General features: G+C 43.9%; 2 protein-coding genes across 2 annotated transcripts in view; both read left to right on the forward strand.

Moving 5' to 3' along the window:
• BRWD3 (bromodomain and WD repeat domain containing 3) overlaps positions 1-22,854 on the forward strand; it is a 41,452-nt gene extending 18,598 nt beyond the window's left edge. Inside the window, exons 14-36 of the mRNA XM_033514031.1 lie at positions 342-512; positions 2,053-2,236; positions 2,688-2,781; positions 3,403-3,552; positions 5,047-5,123; positions 5,740-5,917; positions 6,670-6,786; positions 7,272-7,379; positions 8,433-8,557; positions 8,770-8,852; positions 9,294-9,405; positions 9,855-9,916; positions 10,002-10,157; positions 10,849-10,969; positions 11,481-11,606; positions 11,690-11,771; positions 12,329-12,385; positions 12,725-12,865; positions 13,079-13,231; positions 14,068-14,231; positions 14,713-14,810; positions 15,267-15,425; positions 16,638-22,854. Coding sequence (XP_033369922.1) covers positions 342-512; positions 2,053-2,236; positions 2,688-2,781; positions 3,403-3,552; positions 5,047-5,123; positions 5,740-5,917; positions 6,670-6,786; positions 7,272-7,379; positions 8,433-8,557; positions 8,770-8,852; positions 9,294-9,405; positions 9,855-9,916; positions 10,002-10,157; positions 10,849-10,969; positions 11,481-11,606; positions 11,690-11,771; positions 12,329-12,385; positions 12,725-12,865; positions 13,079-13,231; positions 14,068-14,231; positions 14,713-14,810; positions 15,267-15,425; positions 16,638-17,425 — 3,506 coding nt within the window. The 3' untranslated portion in view covers positions 17,426-22,854. The remainder of the gene's footprint in view (positions 1-341; positions 513-2,052; positions 2,237-2,687; positions 2,782-3,402; positions 3,553-5,046; positions 5,124-5,739; positions 5,918-6,669; positions 6,787-7,271; positions 7,380-8,432; positions 8,558-8,769; positions 8,853-9,293; positions 9,406-9,854; positions 9,917-10,001; positions 10,158-10,848; positions 10,970-11,480; positions 11,607-11,689; positions 11,772-12,328; positions 12,386-12,724; positions 12,866-13,078; positions 13,232-14,067; positions 14,232-14,712; positions 14,811-15,266; positions 15,426-16,637) is intronic.
• Positions 22,855-24,982: 2,128 nt separating this feature from the next.
• On the forward strand, positions 24,983-25,864 carry LOC107203685 (syntaxin-1B-like). Its single transcript, XM_015625997.3, has one exon. It carries the CDS (start codon positions 24,983-24,985, stop codon positions 25,862-25,864), a length of 882 nt encoding a protein of 293 aa, XP_015481483.1.
• The last annotated feature ends 577 nt before the right edge of the window (positions 25,865-26,441 follow it).

Genomic DNA, 26,441 nt, shown 5'->3' on the forward strand with positions numbered 1-26,441 from the left:
TTTTAAACAGTTACTTTTTCTTGTAGACATAAACTTCAGCAAAATATTGATCCCCAAAAAAGACCTTCCATTCTTACCTACTGAAGCATAATTTATTTCTGCTCTTTCTAAGGGTTTGTGTTTATGTTCTACATGTGGTCTGGAGTTTTAGGATTTTATTGTAACTTCTCTTCTAAACTTTGCCTCCATTTATTACATGAGAGCAGAAAGCCAGCTGGTGATCAGATGTTTTGCAGAGCAGACAAATAGCAGTGCAGAGTTTTAAATGGGATTATTTCTGTGGTGTTTGGTAATACAGAAATCCATCATTTTATCAGCATTTGTGTTTTGTTCTCGTCAAGGTGATGGTGAGGTGGTGGAACAAGTCATCGGGCAGCAAACCAATGACCAGGATGAGAGTATCCTCGATGGAATGATCAGAGAGCTCCAGAGGGAACAAGATCTCAGACTAATTAATGAAGGAGAAACTCTTCCAAACCCTCCACTCAACAGATCCCACTCTGTTAATGGAGGTCAGTGTCCAGCCTTATCTCCATCACAGATTCATTCCTTCTCACAGGGAGGACTGGTCAAAGTGTTAATGCAGTTAGGAGATGATGTCTTTGAGGATGCTTTTCTCTCCTTTTTTTGAACACCTTGCTAACCCTTGTGGAGCAGTGGGATGTTCTGTGGATCCCAACAGAGGAATTGAATTATAAATTTAAGGGGCAGCTGAGGGCATCCAATGGTCTAACTGGGCTGTATCTGATGGCTTGGAGTTATTAGACTGAAATTATTCCTGCTGTAAACCAGTTTCATGAAAAATAAGCATGAAGTTCACTGTATTGTCTTGATATCAGTGCAGAGATGAAACTTCATAGCTGCAAAATGCCAAAATGAAAGCATATAATTAGGGGCTGTCAGTGCAATACAGTGTTGTGACAGACTAATGGTTTCCTGCTGCAGCACAAGGCTGAGCATCAGTGCTAATAAAATAAACATGTTGCTCTGTCTTAGTGTTTCCTTAGAAAGCCTGAGATTATTCTCCTGGTAAGTGTTCTGCTACTGTGATTTTATTTTTAATACACAAAGTGATTAAAAATTGAAACCACACTCAATCAGAAGTGAGCAGCTGAGTGAGTGCAGCTGATGGGAGGGAGCAGATGCCCAGGACTGTGCTGCAAGTCAGCCTGAGCCTTGGGAGAATTCACAGCTGCTAATAAATCACTTCTAGGTTAAGTGACTGATTACATGTGTTTGAAGTAGATTTCCTGGCAAAGCTCATTAGGATTTGGATGTGGAATTGCTTGTGTTTCAATTCAAGGAGTAAGAAAAATATCAGGAAAAAATACCAGGGAAAAGTACAAAAATGCATTTTTGCTTTGATCTAAATTGATATTTCAAAAAGGTTGCCTAAAAGGCAGCTTCAGCTCACACAAAGTCTTTTCTGCTGCTTAGGATATGTTGATGTGTTGCACAGCTCCAGTTCCCAGTTTTATTTGTGTGTCCCTGTAGCTGTGTAAAGGAATTTCCAGAGTAGTGTGGAAGTTAAAGCAGTTCCCTTCTAGAACTTGCATTGATCAAGGATTTTGCCCACATGAACTGCCCATTTGAGTAGGTTAATTGGAGTGTGTATAAAGTATTTAAATAGCCAGGTATTTTTATATAGCTTTGCACAACCATAAATGCAATATTATCATGTGATTTACTGTGGGAATTGTGTTGAGGGATAAATAAGGACAATGGTGGCAGTGATTCCATTATTATCAATCTTTGTGCCATCCTTAAGCTTTAAATTGTGAATGGGATACAGGGAAGGAATTCTTCCTTGTGAGGGTGGGGAGGCCCTGGCGCAGGGTGCCCAGAGAAGCTGTAGCTGCCCCTGGATCCCTGGAATTGTCCAAGGCCAAGTTGGACGGGGCTTGGAGCAGCCTGGAATAGTGGAAGTTGTCCCATGGCAGAAGCTGGCGCTGTTTGATCTCTAAGGTCCCTCCTAACCCAACCATCCTGTGACTCCAGGATTTTATTGGTGGTTCATGGAGGTGAAGAAGCTCTTTCTTTGTCTCTCCCCAGCTCTTCGCAGCCCGGGCTTGGACGTGTCCTCCCCGCCCAACGTGGGGCTGCGGCGCAGCGGGCAGATCGAGGGCGTGCGGCAGATGCACCACAACGCGCCCCGCAGCCAGATGGCCACCGAGAGGGACCTGATGGCCTGGAGCAGGAGGGTGGTGGTCAACGAGCTCCCTCCAGGCATCAGCAAGTAAGAGACTCAGTGGGACAAGAGGTTCAGTTGTGTAATGTGTAACGATCCTTCCGTACTCCTGGAATGATTTTTAAGCGATGCGTCGGCTTTGGGGCTTGGTTGGTTGGGTTGGTTGGAATATTGGGATCAGAATGGAGAGCTGAGAATGGCAATTCCTTCTTTTCACAATTCAGTCTTTCTTCAGTACTTCCAATACCACATTTCCCTCAAGTTTTATTTAAAAAAGACTTGAAAATAATTTTAATACATTTGAAAATAATTACGGCTCCTCAGTGAACAAATTTACTTCTTTAACTTGTGATTCAGCAGCGAATGGATGGATGCTGCTTGGGGGATTTATGCACAGGTTCCTCAGAGCAGCACAAGTGTTTTAATGGGTATATTAAGGAGGCTGTTGCTTTCCATGATAATTTAATGAATATAATGTGTGTTTCTTATGTGTAATTAGGGTCCAGGAAGAATGTCGAGCTGCCAAAGGTGAAATAGAAATCAGTTTATACACTGCTGACAAGAAGAGAAAGCCATCTCACACCTTACAACGGGTGAGTTAATGCCCTGGAAGAGACAACCTGGGTGGGAAGCAGTTCTGAGCACTGAGCAACAAAAATAAGACCAACAAAAAACCCCAAACCAATTTTGTTGAATTATTTAGAAGATCAATAGTCCTAATTGTTTCTCTGGCTCACTGTCTTCTTCCTTCTGCATCTGTGATTTGGCTGTCTATAATATCCAAATAGTGGTAAATCTCTATCCTTGAGGCTTCAGTGGTGGGAAGATGCTGGGAAAGGAAAATTGCAGAGCCATGGTGGGTTTTCAGTTTGACTTGTGGGAAGTAGAGGTGGCAAACTTTTATAAGGGGCTGAATTTATCTTATGCAGAGGAAGAAAAAAAAATAGCAGTCTTTCCAAAGACTGCTACTTTATAAAGTAGAATTTCTGTTGAACCAAAAATCCACACCTGAAACATCCACAGTGTGTCAGAGATGTCTAATTCTGTTATGTGTTAGATGATGTCTAATTATAAAGTGATTTCTTACTGCTCAATTAATTTGAAACTCAGAAATTCAAACCGGGGTGCAACACTCAACCACTGTAACCAGGCACCTTTTAACTGTGTAACTCATGAGTAACTCCCTGATTTGTTCCTGTCTGTGCCCCTGGCAGAGCGAGTTCCAGGCGGGAGGCGGCCGATCGCTGCGCAGGAACCAGCGGAAGCGGCAGCACGCGTACCAGACCCGCTCCACCATCGAGCACAGCCAGCAGGGAGCCAGCCAGAACCCCTGTGCACGCCACGAGTCCGACAGCTCCTCTGAGGTCTGAGCCTCCCAGCAGCCTCCAGCAGCCTCCCCGTTCCCAAATCCCAGAGCACGTTAAGGTTCCGCGTGTCCACGGGAGGGAGGAAGTTTGTGCAGCTGAAGCTCAGTTGGAGCTGGAGCTGCCAGGAGTTGTAGTGGGGGGCAGTAAAAATTTAGGGGTTTTTCAAATGTATTCATGGCAAAAGGCAGTGTAAAAATAACATTGGTCCATTCCAGGATGGGGATGGTCACCTCACAAACGGACAGGGCAGAGGGATTTAACACATCCTTTGTCTCCGTCTTGTGCATGGGTGATGGAGCAAAGGGGTCCCAGTGCTCTGAGTTGGAGGGCCATGACTGAGAGTGATCAACTCCCAGTCAGCCTTGAACTTGTCTGGGATCTGCTGCTCCAGCTGGATCCCTACAAATCAATGGGGCCTGAGAGAATTCATCCAAGATTCCTCAAAATGCTGCTGATGCTATCACAAATCCTCTCTTGATTTTTTGAGCAGTCTTGGGAATCCAGAGAGGCTGTGACAGGGGTAGGACCCAGGGAATGGCTGGAGCTGGGCCAGGGTCAGGCTGGAGATCAGGAAAGGTTCTTCCCCCAGAGGGTGCTGGCACTGCCCAGGCTCCCAAGGGAATGGGCACAGCCCAGAGGCTGCCAGAGCTCCAGGAGGGTTTGGACACCACTCCCAGGGATGCCCAGGGTGGGATTTGTTGGGGTGTCTGTGCAGGGACAGGGGCTGGACTCTGATCCTTGTGAGTCCCTTCCAGCTCAGGGTATTCTGTGATTCTCCACATGGGAAGAAACACTCAGGTCATTGAGTCTACAGGATTTGTGGTGTTCCTGTGGCATGTTGGTCTTGGAGAGTAAAGGATCATTTACCTAAATGCCAGGACAGCGTTCAAAAGTAGCTTAAAACAGCTCCTGTATTTTTGGAAACCTGAAATATTTTCAAGTAAATTTAACTGGGTTGTTAAACCACTTGCTATTTTGGGATTTCATACAGCACATAGATTCTGGGTCAGGACTTTGATTTCATTTTGCAGTGCTTTGATTTCATCTACATCTGTAGACTGCTGTTGAAAGAGATGGAGTATTGGTATTAATCATTGATTTTGGCAAGGGAAGAACTTAAAATATACCAGATAAATATAACTTGTTCTCCTTAAGGAGGAGGCTGAACATTGTTGCTTTGTAAATGCATTGAAAGTACAGAACAGCTCAAAAAGCTGGGCCCTGGGCACTAAAATTTATTAATCAAACACTTAAATAAGAACTCATTCTATAGCTCTGATAGAATTAAAATTCACATTTGTTTCTATAGGAGCTACATAAGGATATAGTATAATATTAATTAAGATATAGGAAGAAATTCTGGATTTATTTCTTTAAAGCTAAACCAGCCCTTGAATACAAAGCTTTCCTCAGGTGACACAGCTTGCTTGCAAACAAAAATGATACATTTTCCCCTTGGCCTCAGAGTGAATCCTGTTGTTTTCACTACAGGAAGATGAGACTGTTGGCACAAGTGATGCATCCATGGATGATCCTGTGGCAGCCTGGCAGAGTGAAAGCAGTTCCAGGTACCTCCACTGGGCTCTGAATTGGTAACACTGGTTTATTATGGGATCTAAGTAGGACAGTTGATATTCAGATATTCAAACTTCATTTTGAAGACTGATTTTTAATCAGTTTATCATGAAGCATTTTGTATTGCGATTTTTTTTCTGTTCTTTTTATTTTCAAAGTCAAAAACAATTCTAAAAAACCTTTTATAAGAAAATACTGTCTTTAATTAAAGAGCTACTTGAAAGAAATCAATGCTAGTTTCCCACATAAATCCTGTATATGTATTATTTGGTATTAAAGAAGTCAGAACTGGATTTTTGGGGAAGTGCTGTAGTTTTTCAAATGTTTCATGCATTTTTTTGCTGCCAGTTCATATGAAGTCAGTCTGTGAATCAGTGAGAATTTATATCAGCCATAGGTGTAGTTTTAATGTGAGTTTCAAACTGATAAAAGGAATTACTGAAATCACACATCAGAGAGCACTTGTTTTTCTTTAAATTCACATGATAAAATTCTGTGCTAATCCTGAGCAGAACCAGGAGAGCAGGTTGAATGTTTGGACTTCTCAATCCACTGAAGGGAAATTTAAGTTTTCTGTTCTCTTTCTTACAACTTTTTTATTATCTACAGTGATTCATCAAGTGACTATTCAGACTGGACAGCAGATGCTGGGATTAATCTGCAGCCCCCAAAGAGACAAACCAGGCAGGCAGCTCGGAAAATCTGTAGTAGTTCTGAAGATGAAAATATGAAGGGAGCAAAAGGGCTGGAGCCAAAGCGAAGGAAACTTAAACAGCCAAGGAAAAAGGTCAGCAAGTGTAATTCTCAGTGTCTTTTGGAGTTTATGAATATAAATTTGGGTTTTAGTGGTTGTTTTCAAAGTAAAATTTTTCATAAATAGGTATAGAGTAAACAAAAAAAGAAATGACAGAAATCACAATGTGGTACCAGTGGTACCAAGAAATTTTATTGTTTGTTTTTTTGTGCTTCCATGTTTCCCACAGGTGGTTCTTCATTACAAATGCCTGTTTTTTTCTCCCAGATTTATGCTCTTCACCACAGTCAGGTTTACAGCAGGGTGGTTTTGTTGTAACATTATAATGGATCTGTACTGTATTCACGTGGTCAGATTACTTTTTCCTGGTATTTTTTTTTTAAGACATTTAGAATATTTATAAAAATACAATTTATTTCTTAATTATAGAGCCATAGGCTGGTTTGGTTTGGAGAGATCTTAAAGATCATCTTAGCCCACCCCCCTGCCATGGGCATTTTAATGATTTGTGAAGGTTTTAAGGCATTTTAATGATTTATCAAGGTTTTAATTTTCAGTTATAACAAATCTGTCTTATTCTCTGCTATTTAGTGGAGATTTTGGGAAGGATGATCCTCCACAATTTGCTTTTCCTTGTATCTTACCTGCAGTAACTGCTGCATGATGAGTTTTCCATAGTAATTAACTGTATTCTGAATATTGTGTTGATTGCATTCTCAGTTAATGCAAATATTTAACTCCTATATGTAACTTACCTCTGTTATGTCCTGCTGTGCTGTGTTTAGAAAGCCAGTGGGCTGCTGGCCCTGGAAGGGGAGCCCAGTGAGGAGTGGCTGGCCCCACAGTGGATCCTGGACACCATTCCCCGCCGCTCGCCCTTCGTGCCCCAGATGGGGGATGAGGTACTGCCCTCAGCAATTCCCACATTCCCAGGGGAATCAGCAGCTCAGCTTGCTTAGGACTGATCCACCCAGCAACATCTGCAGGGAATTGTGCTCAGGACAGGCCGAGTTTTGATAATTTTCTTAATTGCCAGGCAGTTTGTTGTTGACAGATCCACATCCTGCGTCCCTTTTTCTGAACAGGTAACTTGGGACTAGCAGGAAAAATTGGTTGTGCATCTTCACCTGCACATTTCTTAATGACCCCAGTTTTAAAGCACAGAGAAGGTGACAGTTTGTGGGCTGATATAAATATTTTTAACCAGAAGAGTGTTCTATGATGAAATAAGTAAGTGTGCAATGTGTTCTGAAAGGGATAAGACCTGGTATAGACTGAACAGAAAGAGCAGAATCAGTAAAATAATTTTCTCTACTTTTCTCTTTTCATTTGCTCTTTTTTTTCTCTCTTAATTTTCTCTTTTTTTTTATTTTTTCTTTCTTTTTAGATTATCTACTTTAGGCAAGGTCATGAAGCTTATGTGAGGGCAGTGAGGAAAGCCAAAATTTACAGTATTAACATGCAAAAACAACCATGGAACAAAATGGAACTCAGGGTAAGTTCAAGAGATACTTCAAAGAGCTGAATGTCTCTGTAATGTTAAACTGACATGAAAAACCAGCATGAAAAATGTAAAGAAAGCATCGCTTTAAAATGTTAATATCAAAGTTTTAATTGTAAATATTAAAGTTAGTTTTTATTAACACAAATTCTTTACATCACTTCACTGGTTTTGGACTTGATTCTCAGGGGTCTCTTTCAACACTAATTATTTTTGCTTGAACACTGAATTCATTCAGAACCCAACACTGCAGAGCTGTTTGTGGTTGTCTCACCACTCTACAGTGACCTGAGCATTTGGGTTCTGTTTCTTGTTTTTAATGCTGTGGTAAGGAATAAGAAATCATGGTGTAAACACCTAAATGTGTGCAGGAGTTCTCTCAAACACTGGATCTTGCTTTGAATGATCTCCCAAGACTTAATCCACAGTGTTGCTGTATTTTTCCCTGCTTTCCTCGGATTTCATATCAAGAGAAGAGCCCATATATGTGTTCATATTCCCTTAACCCTGCCCATGGTTCTATTAATGAAAATAATGGCTTAAGTGGGAAAACACCCAGTTAGCAGTCCCAGATATTCAGTGATTCCAGCTGTAATTTTCCAAGGCATGATCAGTTTGTGAGGAAAAGGAAATAGCTGTTCACTTAGGATGGGCTTTGACAGGACATGAACATAAAGGCTATTGTGGAATTTCCGTTTTCAGAGGAAGAATTTCCTTTTTTCTCCCCGTGTGCAAGAGTGAGGGGCCCTGGGGTAGGTCAGGGAGGACCTCTGGTGTGATTAAAACTGGGTTTGTTCCTCAGAAACTTCTTAAATAATATGTAGAAATCCTGTTCACAAACCTGCCAAGGGAATGAGCTTCTTCATTTTTCTCTTTGAGGTGACAGTGATTGATTTTAGTATTTGGAAAAGAAAAATTAATGGGTGAAATTACCTGTGCTGCAGAGTGGAAACATATTTGGGTTTTATTAATATGTTTCACTTTAAAATGGATATTTTTATTGTTGGCAAGGTAAAATAATCCTGTTCCATGCTTCTTGCTAACTAGGAACAAGAATTTGTGAAGACTGTAGGAATTAAATATGAAGTTGGGCCTCCCACACTCTGCTGCTTGAAGCTTGCATTCCTGGATCCAATCACAGGCAAAATGACAGGAGAATCCTTTTCCATAAAGTAAGTCACTGGAATGCTGATGACATTCTTCAAGAGCTTTCCTTGCAGAGTAGAGGCTTCCCCTTCCTCCTTTCTTATTTCCTGTGCAAGGATGATGATGATGATGATGGCAGTAATGGTTATCCCAAATGCATGGAACTTGAGGACTCTCTAGTTCATCTAGAACTGTATTTCTGGGTAATAATAACTTCTTTTGTACTTATATCCTGAAGGTACCACGATATGCCAGATGTTATTGATTTCCTTGTGCTGCATCAGTTTTATAATGAAGCCAAAGAAAGGAACTGGCAAATAGGTGAGTGGGTTTTTTTTTCCATTCCATGTGTTTTGCACTATTTCTGCAGCTGTTTAATGGGTTATAGTGTCTTTATTACATGATGTAAAGGACTATACACACACGATATTGTAAAGATTATTGAAAATTTTTATTTGATGTTTGCTGCAATTCCTGTAGAAAAAAAAAATAAAGAAAAGGAAAAGAAAAGAGAGAAACTGTTCCAAGGGCAGTGAGAGCAGGAGAATCTCCTGATCTGTTGGGATCTGAGGCGTGAGGCAGCTGCACATAATTCCCAGAGATGGGCAGGTCCTGCCCTCAGGGCAAGGGCTCAACTCCTGTGGTGAAAAATGTAAGGATGGAAGTAGGATATTCACAAAAGAGGGAGTTGATTCTCTAGAAGGAAATACATAGCAATTCTTGATGTTGTTCTTTTTCTGAATGCAATGTTTGCCCTTCCAGGGGATAGATTTCGCAGTATTATTGATGATGCCTGGTGGTTTGGGACTGTGGAGAGTCAGCAGCCTTTCCAGGCAGAATATCCTGATAGTTCCTTCCAGTGTTACAGTGTCCAGTGAGTATTTCCATGTCCTGGGGCTCCTACACACCTCAGAGAACTTCAAAAATAGAATCAAGAACCTCAAGAACTAGAAACCCTTTTTCCATTTAAACACATACCCAGATACTTTTATTTCTTTATTTAATTTCATGTATTGTACTTCTTATTTGTTACTTGCTATTTATTTATGTTAGAATATGTATTTAATTTGAATATTTTATTTATTTATTTAAATGTTATAAATATTTATAAAATTTATTTACTTTTTTATTGAATTTATTCCTAAAGCAACACTTCTGATATAAACAGCAGTGCAGTGACTGTATAGGAGATGCAAGAGGAAAATGGGGAGTTGGAATGTCTTATTTCTAACTGGAGTGACCTTTTAAGTCAAATCTGGTAAAGAAAAGGTGTGTTTATATATTCAGCTCTAACTTGTGCATTTGAATGATTTTTTTTAATAGCTGGGACAACAATGAAAGAGAGAGGATGAGTCCATGGGACATGGAACCAATCCCAGAAGGAAGTAAGTGTGTGTTGGGTTCCTGTCCCTGCACAAAGCAAACAGCTCTGGGGCTCTGGATTTACCCTCTGGAATTGTTCCTCTCCAGCTGCATATCCGGAGGAGGTCGGTGCTGGAGTTCCTGTGACCCCAGAGGAGCTGACAGCTCTTCTCTACAAACCCCAGGAAGGAGAATGGGGGGCCCATTCCAGAGATGAAGAATGTGAACGAGTAATCCGAGGGATCGAGCAGCTTCTTTCCCTCGGTATGTTTGGAGAGAAAAGGGGGAAGGATTAACAGTAGCAGGGAGGTGGCACAGGCTGAAGAGTAGATTGGATGGAGTGCTGGGACTTGTGTGGAGTATTTGAAATGTACTCAACTAAATTACTGAAAAGAGCCTTTTAAATTTTACATTTCAGTTTCCAAGCTGAATCCCTATTTTCTTCTGGGGCTTTGCTTCATTTCTTGCAGGGGCTTCCCAGTGGGTCATATCTAAAGGTGAAAGAGCAAAACATGTAATTAAACCCCTCAAAACCACCCAGCAAATCCTCACTAAATGCCCTCACCTCCAAATTCTTTGTAATTGGTTTGTACCCATTTAATAGCACACTGTGCTTTAAATTCTGCCTCTGTTTACACCCAGGACATATCTGTGTTCTTCTTGATGATGTGCTGTAGTATTCCTGTTGTAAATGCAAATGCCACATTCCCTTCAGTCAGATTGGCTGCTGGCACACAAATCTCAGATGGGATACTTCAACAAAAAGTGCTTTTTCAAGAATAGGAATAGATGGTACAAGAAGAGGAACCCTGCCCTGTGGGTGATGACATTCTCAGCTGTAGTTCTGTGTTGCTTTTGCTGAATTCTTCGACAGAAACCTCAGAAACCATGAAAAAGAATCTCAGTATTGCATCCCTAGGAGGCATCTAAGTGATTGTGGTCTTTTGTCTTGCAGACATTTCTAATCCCTTTGCTGTTCCAGTGGACCTTAGTGCCTATCCCATGTATTGCACTGTCGTTGCTTATCCAACTGACCTCACCACCATCAGGAGGCGGCTTGAAAACAGGTTTTATAGGTGAGTTTGGTTTTGTAGCTGACATTTATTGCATTTGTTGTTATGTGGAGCTGAGTGCTGTTTAAAGTCACTTCAGCAACTACATAAGATCAGATTGGCCTTGGGCAAAGTGAGTCTTCCTGAATAATAAATTCTCCTGGCTATGTTGTTAAGGCAAAAGCTGCTGTAGCTGGATCTGGAGTGTTGGTTTAACACCCTGAGCCTGGCTCTGTGCTGGAGGCAGAGCATGTTTGCTTTGTTTCCAACCCTGCTGCCTTTGAGCAGGGGCTTTGTTTGTATTGCAGTTGCCAGAAGGGGACTGAATAATGCTGGAAACTGGAAATCTCAGTTTTTCCAGTTAATTTGGGAATAAATAAAATCCTGCTCTTATTTTCCCCTCTAAGGACCACCTGTTTCTGCTTGATCTGAATTCCCAACTCCATTTTTTACCAAAGAGTCCTTCTGAACATGGAATAAAAATAACATACACTTTCCTCTCCATCCCATTCCTTTAATTTTGTGTATTTCTCAGGAGAATCTCTGCCCTGATGTGGGAGGTGAGATACATTGAACACAATGCCAGGACTTTCAACGAGCCAGACAGCCCCATAGTCAAAGCAGCCAAAATTGTGACAGATGTCCTGCTCCGCTTTATTGGGTGAGTTTGGACCTCACAGACCCCACAGCTCCAATTCCTGGGATCCTTCATTGTGTACCTTGGTTTTTGTCATTGTCCTGCAGAGATCAGAGCTGTACTGATATATTGGAAATCTACAACAAGGTGAAAGCAGAAGACCTGAGCAGTACTGATGAGGAAGAGGAGGTAAGATAATTTTCTTCCCTTTTAAAATTCAGCACATGAAAGAAACCTTGATTTTTGTTGAGTCTTTATTTTATGGATAATTGCACTGAGTTTTGGAGATGAGGCTGTTTAGGCTCACCTGGAACAATAAGCTCCCTGAAGTAAAAATGCTTCTTGGAACTGCCTGTCTTTAATCTTCTCCCAGTACACGATGTTTTGTTGGAGGGATGAGTAATGAGGGGAGCTGGAAGTGGAGCTGTTATTCAGTCAGAAGGGCAGCAGCTCTCCATTGTCAGTGAGGCAGCAAAGCTGATTTCCTTATGTAATTCTGTCATTTCCCATCAGTTTATCCCTGGAGTGAAACATCAGGTAGAATCCAGGGTAGATTTCACTGCCTTGAGCTACTTCCCTCTCCTGGAAGATGCTCGCTCACCTTCTCCCCTTCAGTGCAGTTTGAAATGTGCTGTAGTTCCTGTTGCCAAGTGTCCTGTGGTTGTCGTTGGCTGGTGTTTAACCCTTTTTCTGTGGCTGAGGGTTACCCAGACCTGCCTGTGTGTGATCATTCCCTTTGCCTTTAGGTGGCAGAAGTAGATGTGGATTCAGATGCTCCAGGCACTTCCTCTGGGAAGAGACGAGTGAGTAAAATTTCTGCTTTGGTCATTTTTTCTTTAAAATTTGATTTTAAAAATACATCTCTAGCAGTCAAATTTCTATGCAGCTGATAAATACAGCAAGGCTGGAGTTGAAATATTTCAGTTTCTTATGGGTTTGAGTGTTATATATGACCAGAAAAGGCAAATTAAACAAATTTGTCTAATTTGCGTCTTGCTGTGCCATCAGCTCTGCTTTAATCTTCCTGAATTTCTGTTTTTAATTGGGGAATGCTTTGAATCAGAATTCTGGGAAATCAGTAGGAACTTCAAAGGAACAATGTGAACATTCTGATACCATCAGCAATACCTGTTTCCCTGCAGGTGAGACGAAGAGTGAAGAGGCAGCCCATGAAAGCCAGTGCTGATGCTTGGAAGGAGCAGTGCCAGCAGCTCTTAAACCTGATTTATGAACGGGAGGACTCAGAGCCTTTCAGGCAGCCTGTTGATCTCTTCTCTTACCCTGTAAGTGCAGCTTCCACATCCAGAATTGTTCCTCCTTTGGCAGAACATCCATGCTGGGCATGGCTCTGTCCTCTCCCTTTATGAGCTGATGTTTTCAGGGAATTATCTGTAACAATTCTCAAAGTTAAAGAATGACTTGAGCCACTGGTTGAACACTGAGGTGATGCTAGGGGGATTTGAGAGCTTTGATTTTCTTCCTGTGTGTTCTTACAGGATTATCGAGATATTGTAGACACTCCCATGGACTTCAGCACTGTGAAAGAAACCTTGGAAGCAGGAAACTACACCAGTCCCTTGGAATTCTACAAAGATATTCGTTTAATATTCTGCAACTCTAAAGCTTACACTCCTAATAAAAAGTCTCGTGTAAGTAATCAATTTTAATGTTTGTTTTTTAACAAAGATCTTGGCCCTACATGAATAAGACACATGAAATGAGGTCTGAAAAGCAAAGCACTACTTGGTGTAATAAAAATAACCAGGATACACCAATCCTGTGGTTATAAACTTGCTTTGTTCTGTTCTCCCAGATGACTTTTAACATCCATTTTCATCTGGGACGACGGTCACTGTTGCAGCTGTTCCTTGCAATATTTGTAACAGAAAACTGGTCACAAGTTGCTTTTATATTTTTCATTAATTTATCCCTGTAAACAAGGTCATAAACTTGATAACTGCACATATTGTGGATGAGGCTACACAAAACCAAGGCCTAGAAAGAGGACAGAAAAGTGGTTTAAGGATTTTGACATCTGGTTTACAGAAATTAGGACTGAGGACATTTTGGGTTGCTTCTCTGTAGCTCTGTAAGGGTTGTGGAAGGACAGTTCACCAGGGATTTAGTGCAAAAACAAAGGTGAGGAGACATGAAATCCAATTGTTTTTCCCTTGGTATTCAAATTATCTTAAGGCCCACTTTCATGCTTCATGGAGATTGACAAAAGGGACTGTATTCCAGTAATCCATTTTTCTTCAACTCTGGAAATATTTTGTGCTGTTATTAAATCCTTTTATGAAAACACTTTCTGTTGCAAGAATACACATGGCTCATGGAAGGAAATAATCTGTAAAGAACCTCATAGTGGAACATCACTGTGAATGTTTTCTTTGTGCTACAAAGTCTGGACATCTCTGTGATGGTTTTTTGGTTGATCATCGAGTTATTCAGCTCTAATAAGCCTGACCGTTTTTCCCCACTGCAGATTTACAGCATGACCCTTCGACTCTCTGCCTTATTTGAGAATCACATGAAAAACATCATCTCTGAGTACAAATCAGCAATGCAATGTCAGAAGAGGAAAAGGCCTCGGTACCGAAAACGGCTGAGGAGCAGCAGCAGTTCCCCCTCAACCAGCAGAGCATCCAGGTAAAGCAGGGATAGTGAGCCTGGCTGGCAGTGCCATTCCAGAGCACAGGGGTTGATGTGCTTTGGGAATAACCAGCAGCAGTGTTGCTCATTTCCTGATGAAGGTGATCTTTTGGGAGATAAATTCATGCTCAGTTTGTAGTTTGTAATTCTGGTAAATCAAAGATGATGTGGCCACAAGTGTTCCCTCTGGAGGAAATGAAAGATCAGCTGTCTCTTTATTTTTTAACTGTTGAAAAAAGTGTTGTATAACACTTCCCGACCTTCATCTGATAGATTATCTAAGTAAACAGACTTGGTTTTAAAATGGGAGATAAAATCTTGTCCCTGTAAACTCTTACACCTTAAGCAAACAGTACCATGGTGTAACTATTTTTAGTGTGATCACACTTAGAAAAAGAGATCACTACAGGAGAAATCAGTTTTATATTTGAGTCTGGTGATAACAGATTTCTCTCTTCGGGGTATTCTGTGTTTGCAGCCCAAAAGGGAAACAGAAGCAAATGAAGATTCAACCTAAACCCAACCAAAATACCTCATTGCCCCTGACCAGGACTAACTCTTCAGTCTCATCTCATGGTGAGGAAAATCCAGCCTTTCTCTTACAGCAGCTTGTCTGTGCAGGTTGAGTCTTGTCCTCATGAGACACATGCAAAACCTGCCTGTAGAAGGAGCAAGGTCCTGGAAATGTGTTGTCTGTAGGTTGTTTTAGCTGAGTTTAGCTGTTGGGAAGTTCTGGGTAAGGATCGGGGAATTGGGAACCTGGGTTTGGCCACAATAAGAATTATTCCAGTGGCAAAAGCCTAGACTTGCTGTTTATGGGCGTCTCTTGTACAGCAGTGATGAATAATTAATGAAATTTATCCTACTTGAAGTTGCACTCTGGAGGAATCTGCCTTTCCATGGCTGCAGAGCAGCTTGGTGAGATTACCCTGACTTGAGCTGTTAACTCAGGACACACAGAACCTCCCCAGACACAGCCCTGTAAACAGAGCATAAAAATCACCCTGTCCCTTTGTGGTGTCCTGTCTGAAGTTTCAGATACAGCAGAAGAACCTCCAGGTTCAGGCACTGGTGAAGAGCTGGAGGGTCAGCCATCTTCATCAGGCTCAAATGCACAGAGCCGGAGTGGAAATGCCATAGATCCAGGGAAAAGCAGACCAGTCAGGAGCAAATCTACACCAGTGAAACAAGGTGAGAAATTATAAGATTCTGTGCTTTGACTGACTGGTTTCACTAGAGAGGAAAGATCTTGCTTCTATCTGATGTTTATGGAATTATTGCCTCAGTGTAGCATTGTATGTTTTCCTAAACCATACCAAAAAATTGAATTGACTTTACTCCTGTACTCTGTGGTGTCTTGTCTGAGGTGTGGAATGCAGATTATTCCATGTGCACTTTAGTGAAGTCCTTTAAAATCTCTCCAGATGGAAAACTTGATTGCTCTTAAATTCCTACAGTTGCTTCAAGATTCACAGAAAGCAAACCAAGAGAATCCCCACCCTGAAACCTTCACCTTTTATTAATCAAGATGAAACCAAAGATACAAAAAGTTTACAAAAACAATTAAGTATTTTTTTCACATGCAAAAGAAAATAGTTGTGAATAGAAGGGAGACAGTTCAGGTGTGGTAATCTCTGGGATGAGTTACTCAGAGTTTCCACCAAGGCGGGCACTACATGGGTGTTTCCTGAACCCTGGAGCCTTTCCCAAGTCCACACTGCTGTGCTGTAGTGGTGCTGGATGCTGCAGGTGAGCTTTTCCTCTCCTGTCTTAAAGAAGATATTTATGTCAGATTCATAACCCTGAAAACATGGAGGGTTTTGGGTCCCAAGCCAGCAAGACACTTTATTTAATTTTAATTTAAGGTGTTCAGAAATCCCAGGGAGCTTTCTTGGGTCGTTGACTCTCTTGAGTTACGCTTTCCATTAATATTCCCTGGAGAACATTAATATTCTTTGGAGAACATGCATTTGATAGGGAATAAATTCTGCTTGCAGAATGTTATTTTTGTGTATGTACAATTTTGAAATGGATTTTAAGAGTTTTCCTGCCTTGGCACCCCAGGTAGGATTCACCTGACTGAGTTTTAGATGTTTGTGTCCAACCTGGTCACTCTAGGCTCCTTTTTTTGCCTGGATCTTCATTGAACCCCTGCTCAGGAGAGTTTGCAGTCATTGTTTCCAGATAAAAACTCTGTTTACTTTGATAGAGTTTAGATTTTCCCTTTAGAGCACCTGCTTGTGTCCACAGCACATAAAGGGTGAGTAGCTCCCAGTGGATCACCCCTGAGCACACCTCAGAGGCAGCTGAGGAGAATCCCAAAGGCAACTGAGGCAAATCCCACTTTTTGTGTCCTGTTTGGTTGTGGTGTGATGCTGATGGGGTTATTTTGTGTTTGCTTAGATCACTGTCCTGATGGGCCACTCACCAATGGGGACGGCAGAGAACCCCGGGCAGGTGTCAAGAGGAAGCTGCTGAGCGCCTCGGAAGAGGACGAGCACCTGGAGGAGGCAGAGGAAGAGGAAAAGAAGAAGAGAGAATTAAAGGAAAAATCTGCTTTGTCTTCATCAGAAAGTGGGGAATCGGGATCCAGCTCCAGCTCTGAAAGCAGAAGTGGCTCTGATTCCGACTCGGAATCAACCTCCAGAACAGACCAGGATTACATCGACGGCGACCACGACTACAGCAAAGTCGTGCAATCCAAAAAACCCAAACGGAAAATCAAACGGAAACTCGCTGGGGGCAAACGGAATTGGCAGGGCCGAGGGACAGGGAGGAGGGGCAGGTGGGGCAGGTGGGGCAGGTGGAGCAGAGGGGGAAGAGGGGGCAGAGGTGGAAGAGGCTGCGGCAGAGGAAGAGGCGGCGGCCGAGGAGGAAGGAGAGGCCGAGGAGGCCGAGGGGCCTCACGAGGAGCCACCAGAGCGAAACGCGCCCGGCTCGCCGACGATGAGTTTGAAAACCTCTTTGGGGGACAGTTTGGGGAGAACGTGTTTGGAGGGAGATTCAGCCGACCCCCTCGGATCAAAACCAGGAACGAGGGCAGGAGAACTGTCCTGTACAACGATGACTCCGACAATGACAATTTTGTGCACACCGAGGATCCTTTGAACCTTGGTACTTCCAGGTCAGGCAGGGTGCGGAAAATGACAGAAAAAGCCAGGGTCAGCCATCTCATGGGATGGAATTATTGACAGATGGAAAACTTTGGAACAATTTTAAAAGAACTTCAATGGCCTTCTACTGCAGGGATTTTACCAGAAATTCTACCAAGCAAGTTGTGCGGGGACTCCACTCACGTTTCACAGTGGTGCTTTTCCATCCTGTCAGTTTGTGTTTGTTTTAAAGCTTCAGATCTCCACACTTCATTGGTCAAAACAAGCCTTAGTCATTAGGCCTTAAATTACAGAAATTCTTCCCCACACACTACAAGTTCATCACATTACAGAGGCTTCCAGCTTCTCAGTAAGAACATGACATTTTCGAGTCACGCTTATGACTTCTCTCCCTCGTTTTGTTTTTGTATTATAGAAATAGCACCTTCTTACAGAGTTTTTATGTGGTTTCTGCCATAAATCCTTAGACACAGTAATAATTATAACTTTTGCACAATACACCAATCCTAAAGGCAGCTATAAAATGTTTACAGTTTCTATATTGTAAGAAGGATCTGGATTATTTTAATCTTCCCAGGCCAAACGTTGATGGAATTGTGCTGAACTGAAGTATGCCCATACTACAGTTTTGGGGGTCCTGATGTGCTTTCTATCGGTTCTTTATTCGTGTAAAAACAGTGACAAAGGGTTGGTGCCTTGTAAATATGTAGCAAACCTTTGATGTGGTGTGTCCTATGTGTGCATTAACTTTATTAAAAAGAGAATACTTGAGAAGTATGAATATCTAGACAAAAGGTGCCAAATGCAAAAGTTACTTGCATCTATTTTCTTTTTGTCCTCTCATATTTTTATAGTATTAATCGAGATTGTGCAGCTAAAGGGGTGACTTCAACATTTGAAAGGTTCCTCCTCTTCAAAGCATGATTTTTAATAGTAGCTCAGCTACCTCTTATTTACAACTACTGGAAACTGAAAAGAAAATAGATGCTGTTATTCAGAGCGTGGTGAAGAAGAGGCGAGAAGGAGCGTAGAGGGGTGGAAGTTGTGAGTAGCTTTATCTTCCTTGTGTTGCCATCATGAAAACAAATGCAGTGGCTCTGAGTTCTCAGCAGCAGATGTTTGGGGCAGGTTTGGGGTTTGGTTGTGCAGAGGGGCTGCCTGGCCCCCACTGCCCCATGCTCCATGGAAATGTGGTTTGGGCCTGCTGGCCCCTCGGAGGTGCTGAGGGAGCTGTTGCCCCCCAACACTGACTCTTGTGTCTCAAGCTTCCAGAAGAGAATTCCTGTTGCACTGTGCTCTTGTTGTCCTGGGAAATGCTGACTTGAAATCCTCTGGCAGTGGTAGTGCAGTTGGTGAGGAGATCCCTGCTCTGGCTCCTCGGTGACCTCGGCGGTGGCGTGGGCTGAGCTGGAGGTGAGCGGCCTCTTCCTTCCTTCCTGGGCTCTGGCTGGAATAGATGTGGGATTCCAATTTCCTCCTCTTGTCTGACAGTTCAGAGTCAGGTTACAGAGAAGAGCAAGTCAGTATAGACTACAAAGTTCCAGTGGAGTTTTGCAAGGTTTTTAGGGTTTTTTTTAAGCTTTCATCCAATATCCTGAAGTTCTTCTGTGCACAGCTTGGTCAATAATTCTGGAAAACCTCAGGCAGCAAAGAGTGACCCGTGTATATTCTCAGATGCAGAAGGAATTTAATTTTTGACTTTCTATATGAAGCACTAGCTATTTTATCTCGCTTTCCAAAAAAAAATAAATCCTAGTTAGATGCAAAAATGACTTGAAAATAAAAGCAGAGGTTTAGTTTTGTGATGGAGGAGAGTATATCCTAAATTGCTCATTAATATGAGTTTATGGTACATTACAAAAACTACACTTTTAATTTTGTAAGGAATGTTTGGAATCAGACGTAATCCATTGCTGGACTTGATTTGATTTTGATGGGGGGGGTGGGGAAAAAACCAAGTGCAGAGGCTCTCCTAGTTCTGCATTGGGCTTTAAACTATAAACACCTGTCCTATCATCTCTCTCATATATCTGTATATATACACGCATTTATATTTATAAGAAATGTATTATTTGTTTGACTGATTGGTCTTTTTACATATGGTAACCAGGAATAGCATGTATGCATCAGTCCATAGTTGGAATCATATCCCTTAGATCAGTCCTGTGAGCTAATGTAAACACTATGGGTTCTGTGCTAAAGCCTGAAAAGCTTGAAATGCAAAAGAAATGCTTTTTTCCTCTATTTCTGACTGGCCGAAAATCCACTTATTCCTTATTTATTTTGTGTAGGGGTCGGGGAGAGAGAAACCACAGGGATTCCAGAGAAATCATTTTATAAGTTGGTGTATTTTAGCAGCAATTAGATTAAGATTAAATATGTTCTTAACTGTATCTTTTCTCTGTACTGTGAAGATACCAATGAAGCATCACTTTGCTGTGGCGTAAGTATTACCGTGCCCCATGACTATGAGCTAGAGCAGGGGGTGCTGGGACTGCAGAATTTAGTGTAAAAATTGAAAAAAAAAGCTTTTTTTTTTTTTTTTTTGTGCATGTGAACCTTTTATAAGCATGACAAATAACTTGGGTTTAGAGCTGTTCTTTTTGCTTGGATTTGTGTCTGGATTCTTTCTCTGAGTTGGGCAATTGATTTCTCATAGTTCTGTGGAATAATTACACTTTCATAGGAACTTGGATGCTCTCAAATCCCAAATCCTATCAGGAGCCACTTATGGGTGTGATAAACTTAGGATGAGCCCACCAGGTGCAGCAGAAGCAGGATTTAAAGTGATTTAAACCATCCAAAAGTCTCCCTGCTCCTGACCCTGTCAAGCTCTGGGCAGGCTGCAGAGTCAGGAATGTGCTGTCTTTCACAAAAAACTCCAGACTTTGCCTAAGGAATGGGATTTCAGGTCTGATTTTGAATGGGATTCCTGAGGAAGAGCAGGCAGGCCAGGGGCTCCTCAGTTCCTGTAGGTGTTTGGGCACTGGTGCCTGTGTTCCCTTGAGATGTCCCATCCTGCTGGCAGATCCCAATCCCGAGCTGCTGGGGCACCTCAGGACCTTGGGGACACCTTGGGAAAGGCACACACACTCCATCCTCCAGAGACAGGGCTGAAATCTTGGGTGTCTTCACTCTCAGCTTCTCCCTGCCCCAAGGCACTGTCCCTTTCTCTCCAGACCAGGGCAGGGATGACAAAGCTTATTTGGCAGTGGAACGTGCTGTTGTCTTGGGTGAGGGAAAGCTTTTTCATGGAAAGAGTGGCCAGGCATTGGAAGAGGCTGCCCAGGGAGGTGGCAGAGTCACCATCTGGGAACTGAGCACTTGTGGCCCTTGGTGGGATTTGTTCGAAGGTTGGGCTTGATAATCTTGGAGCCTTTTCCAACCTTAATAATTCCATGATTCAGCCCAAACTTAACCTGTTTTTTTATTTTCTCCATCACCTTTTATTTTCCTCTTTGCCATGCCCCACCTCTATCCTGTAGTTTCATTTTATGGGCTATTTATTTATTCTCTTGGAAACTTTGGATATCTTGATGAATTTTATTTTGGCTGGCCTGCCAGGCTGTTTGGTTTAATTTAAACCTTTCTGATGGTGCTTGAACTTGGATGGATTTGGGCAGTTTTATCCTTCCTCCCTCTTTCCATCACTCCTTTCTCCATCAGCCAAGCAGAGGCCACCCCCTAATCCCAACCACCCCCACCCTGCAGACACAAAAACTAAAAATGATTGTGGAGAAATAATTCATGGAGGATTTTTAGCTGTTTCAAATTCTGCGTCCTTTTTGCGTAATTTCATTTTCCTGGAATGTTTTCCTCAATGTCCATTTCAGCTGCTCCTCCTGTGGGGAAGCAGAAGGACTGAGTTGGTTCAGAGAGCATGGAAGAGAGCTGGCACTAGGGGTGTGGCAGAGAGTTTTTAAATTAATTTTAAAAAATAAAATATTTGGAGGCTTTCTTGACTCCCAAAACCAAGATGACCCTTGCCAAGCATTTGGAAAAGCTGCTCCTGGGTGTCTCAGGAATGTCTCTGTACTCCAAATCACAGAATTTTTACGTGAGAAAATCAATTTAAATCATCAATTTTTGATAAAAACTTGATTCATTCCATCTTTGAGTGGTGAGCACCAGGGAAAAGTGAACAGTTAAAAGTTTAGGGATGTTGTGTCCTGATCTGGAGCGTCCTGTCATGGATTTTATGGGTTAAAAGCGTCTTTGTGTGTTTACATGTCTTAATTTTATCTTTTTATTTAAAACCATCCTGCAGAGTTTTATAAAATGCTGATGATTTCCTGAAGGAGTAGTTAACCCTCCAAGGCTAACTCAATATTTAATAGGTAGGGAGCTGTTGTTGTGTTCTTACAATGTGTATTATAGCAAATCCCTGCGCATGAGCGACAGAGACTTTTCAACTCTTCAATATATCCGAGGTTTACACATGGTAAAAAATCTCCTTTATGTACAGTAAGTAACAGCCTGCAAAATTTAGTCTAAAAACTCATCTTTCTTTAGTCTTAGAAATGCAAGGACCTGTTGGAAGCTTGTACATTTTTACTACTTCGTGTTCGGCCCACAGCGAACTCACACAACTGTGCTACGAATCCCTGAAAAATTTTGATTTCCAGTGGGAATTGCTGTCACAGCCTTAACTCTAGTGTTCTAAAAATGGTGCTGAAATACATTTTTGTGCGTGGATGTGGATACCTGATCCGAGTCTGGGAGACTTCCAAGGCAAACCAAGCACTTGGAGTTACTACTCCTGGTAGTAACTGCAGCCGTGCTGGGGAGCTGGCAAATGTGTAAATAGTTGGGAAATAATTCCAGCAGTGGGAAATCAGGAGCAATTCTTCAGTTTGGGGGTTTTCATTGGCAAGCACTGCAGATCTTCCTGGGTTTTGGGTCTGAGAGAAGCTGTTTGGGGGGGGTGGGGGGTGAAATCCTGCTGGAATATTGGCAGGTAAAATCCAAATCCGCCGTTTCTCTTCCTAAAATTCTTCCTCAGAGAGTGGTGGCTGTTTGGGTGTGTTCAGAACTCAGTGTCTGAGGATTATTTATCTGTAGAAATATTAATTCAGGCTCTTCATTCCTCCATGAGTCATTAGAGCAGATTTCATGTAGAAATACCACTTGATGTCGAAGCAAAATTCACATGATTTAGGCTCTCCAGGTCGTGTTCTGGATTTAAAATACTCCAAAAATGCACAAAACTATTAGAATTATGTCTGCTTTCTATATTATTTTTTTTTCAGGTGATATTTATGCCCATATCTTCACATCCGCTATCTCAGGTCCCTTTAATGAATACTTCAGGGATTTTGATGCCACATGTTGGCAGACCAAATGTAATATTTATATGCAATGAGCTGTTAGTTTTTTGTATTGTACAAATGTAAATTTGTAAAGATTTTTTTCTAGAGTTTTTTTGAAGTCACTGATGTAATCTAGGATGTTTCATTTTCCAGCTGTGGGATTGTCTTAATAAAAAAAAATAAAAAGAGAAACTCTTACTTTGGTTTTGCATTGCTTCCTGAGTAGGTGAGACATTAAAAGGTAAAAAAAAAAAAAAAAAAAAGTAGGTAAAATGGAGGTTTAATTGGAAGTTTTATAAACTGGATATAGAAACTTTATATATGGATATAGAAACTTTATATATGGATAGAGAAGCTTTTATACACTGTGAAGGTCTTGAACAGGATGGGATGGAGGCCTTCACCCCTATCACCATCCGATCTGGCTCCAAAATACCATTTCTCTGGGAAAAAAGGATAGGAGCAGCTAATGATTTCTTGGAAAAAGAAGGGAAAATGCCTAAAAGTGCTGTCAAATGGCTAAAAATGCCATGAAGGGAGCAGGGGAGGAAGAGGAGGAGGCTCTGGGTGAGGACCCTCAGCCACTGTGGGTCACGGGTGGGTTCAGGGGGTGACTCGGCTCCAGGAGAAGGTTGTGCCTGTTACCTAAGGGATATTTCATGGGAAACAAGGAATTACTCCTCTGTTCTTGCCCTTGTTAAATAGGAGTGCTAACATTGTTTGAACAGGGATTTTTGGGGTGGATGGGGCTGGGTTGGTGTAGAGCTGCCAGGGGTGCTCCATGCTCAGCTTGAGGGCAGGTGCTGGCAATATGGAATATTATATGGAATATTATATGAAATAAACTCAGGAGGAATTTCTTCCTGGAGAGGGTGGTCAGGCACTGGAAGGGGCTGCCTAGGGAGGTTTGGAGTCCTCACCCATGGAGGTGTCCACTGGAGGTGGCACTCAGTGCTCTGGGCTGGTGACAAGGTGGGGTTGGGCACAGGTCTGGGAGGCCTTTTGCAACATTAACAATTCTGGGATTCTGTCATTCTATTTTGACTTTTCCCCTCATTAATCTGCTCACTTATTTGACATTTCACTTCATTGCGCTGATTCCAGTGGCATTTCCTCTCTGATGGGAATGAATATTTCCTTTTTAACATGCACTCATTCTCCAAAACCCAGGGACAAAAGGGCTTTTTTTTATTTTTTCCTTGGCCTTGATGGTTAGAGAGAACAAAATTAAACTTGTTTTGCAGAGATGCTGGACCCCCCTTTATGTACATCCATCAGATGGCATTAGAGGGAAGGAATTCCACTCCCTTCAGAGGTGCTTGACCTTTGCTAAACCTCCCATGGCTGTCCCTCTGTCGATAATATATTGATTTGATATATCATACTTGGTATATACTTTATATCATATATCATCATGTTTAGGTCATATGTGATAATACATAATATAAAATACATGTTATAAAATACATTATAAAAAACACCGGAATGGTAGAGAAACAACTATTTTTCCCATGCACTTTGGAAATGCATTTTGTAGCAGTACCTTTTTAAAGGTATTTTTTTATAGATGTCTTACAACATAGCTGTGATTTCTATGCATTGCAGCAGCGAGTGAACACTGCCTTGCAATGCTGTGTGGGACAGCTGGGTCATCCCAAGGCTCATTTCCAGCCTGGAAAACTCCAAGAGCACCTTTTTGAGTCCATGCTCACCAGGGATAGGCCAAGGTTTGGGTCCATCGCACCTTTCCAGCTCACAACAGGAACGTCCCGAGCTCCAGGAGCGTTCGGGCAGCGCCTCAGGCCCAGGGTGGGATTTTGGGGTATGGTGCTGTATGGCCGGGAGCTCCGTGATCCCTGTGGGTCCCTCCCACCTTGGCAGAGGCAGTGACTCTGTGTCATTTCCCTCCATTTGGTACATCCAGGAGCTGCGTTTGGGCACATTGTGAGGCCGGTGCCAATTCGGAGCCGTTTCGAAGGCCGGGGGTGCCGAGTGGGCCACCACCTCCATGCCTGCACTTACGGGACTTTCGGATGTCCTTGTTTCTGGGTGAATAAAAGCGTCTTTGTGCCGGTCAGGTGTGGAGCCGGAGCCCGTCCCGTGACGCAGGTGCGGGCGGTGCTGGCAGCGCTCCCGGCCCGGGCCTTCCTCCCGCTCTGCCCGGGACAAACCCTTCCCTGCGCCGGCGGTGTCCGGCCCGGGGCTGACGCAGGCCCTGCCCTCCTCCATCAATATTTGCTCTGGTGCCGGGAGGGAAGGCTCGCAGCGCTCCCGCAGCAGCTCCAGCCTCACACGTCCCCTCAGACGGTGCCCGAGCCCCTGGAGCATGAGGGACCGGCTGGCGGAGCTGCGGCAGCGAGCGGCGGCCGAGGGGGACCCGCACGACGACTCCCCGCGCTTCGACAACCCCGCGTTCGTCGGGGACGACGCCAGCCCCGTGGGCCGGGCGCTGCGGGAAGCGGCCGAGCTGTGGCGGGCGCTGGAGCGGCTGGAGCAGCTCTCGGAGAGCATCGACAGGACGCAGCAGTCGGTGCTGTGCTGCACCTCGGAGGAGAGCATCGCCCGCGAGAAGAGCGGCCTCGGCGCGGCCCGGGCCGCCTTCGCCCGCCAGGCCGCGGCCCTGCAGCCCCAGCTGGGAGCGCTGCCGGCGGCCCCGGCCGGGGGCTCGGGGCGAGCGGGGCCCCGCGTCCGCCAGACCCAGCTGTGGCTGCTGCTGCGCCGCTACGGCGCCGTCCTCGCCCGCCACTACGCCCGGGAGAGCCGCTACCGGCACCGGCTGAAGGAGCAGATCCAGAGGCAGGCGGAGCTGGCGGGCATCAACCTTGGCGCCCAGGACGTGGATCTGCTGGCCGAGAGCCCCCAGGGGCCTCGCATCGTCGGCCGCGATCTGGAGGAGCTGAAGGCCAAGCATCACCTGGGCCTGGCCCAGGCGCGCCAGCGGCAGCTGCTGGAGCTGGAGGCGCAGATGCTGGAGCTGCGAGGGCTGTTCGTGCAGCTGGAGGGGCTCCTGGCCCAGCAGCACGGCGCTGCCGACAGCGTGGAGCAGCACGTCCTGCGCACCCTCGACTACGCGGCCCAGACGGGCGGCGAGGTGAAGAGAGCCGGCAAATACCAGCGGCCGTCGCGGCGCTCGGCCCTGCTGACTGCGGCTCTCGGCCTCTGCTCCTGCTGCCCCTGCCTGCCCTGCCCCGGCCGGGGCCTGCGCTGAGCCGGGGCTGCGGGGGGATTGCAGCAGAGCTCGGGGATGCACCCCGCGCTGGGCGAGAAGCGGTGTCTGGTGGGAGAGAGGCTGTCCTGTGCTCCCCAAACAGCAGGGCAGGAGATGTGGGACACCTTGGGGTTCCAAGAGAAGCGGGACACCTTGTATGATGGTGCAAGGACCTCGTATAATTCTGTAAGGGCCATGCACACCTTCCTTGATGGCACAGAGACCATGCACAACTTGCTCAGGGATGCAGGGTCTGTGCACACCTCACATGGCAGCATGGGGATCACACACACCTTCCCTGATGGCACAGGGACCATGCACACCTTCCCTAATGGCACAAGGACCATGCACACCTTCCCTGATGGCACAAGGACCATGCACACCATTCCTGATGGCACAGGGACTGTGCACACCATTCCTGATGGCACAGGGACTGTGCACACCATTCCTGATGGCACAGGGACCGTGCACACCATTCCTGATGGCACAGGGACCATGCACACCTTAGATGGCAGCACAGGGACCAGTTGCACCTTGCACAGTGATGGAATAACCATTCACACCTTGCCTGGAAGCA

The sequence above is a fragment of the Parus major genome, chromosome 4A, assembly GCF_001522545.3.
Source record: "Parus major isolate Abel chromosome 4A, Parus_major1.1, whole genome shotgun sequence".
Lineage (NCBI taxonomy): Eukaryota > Metazoa > Chordata > Aves > Passeriformes > Paridae > Parus > Parus major.

Coding starts and splice junctions, on each gene's coding strand:
- LOC107203685 (XM_015625997.3), top strand. CDS start 24,983: ATGAGGGACCGGCTGGCGGAGCTGCGGCAGCGAGCGGCGGCCGAGGGG.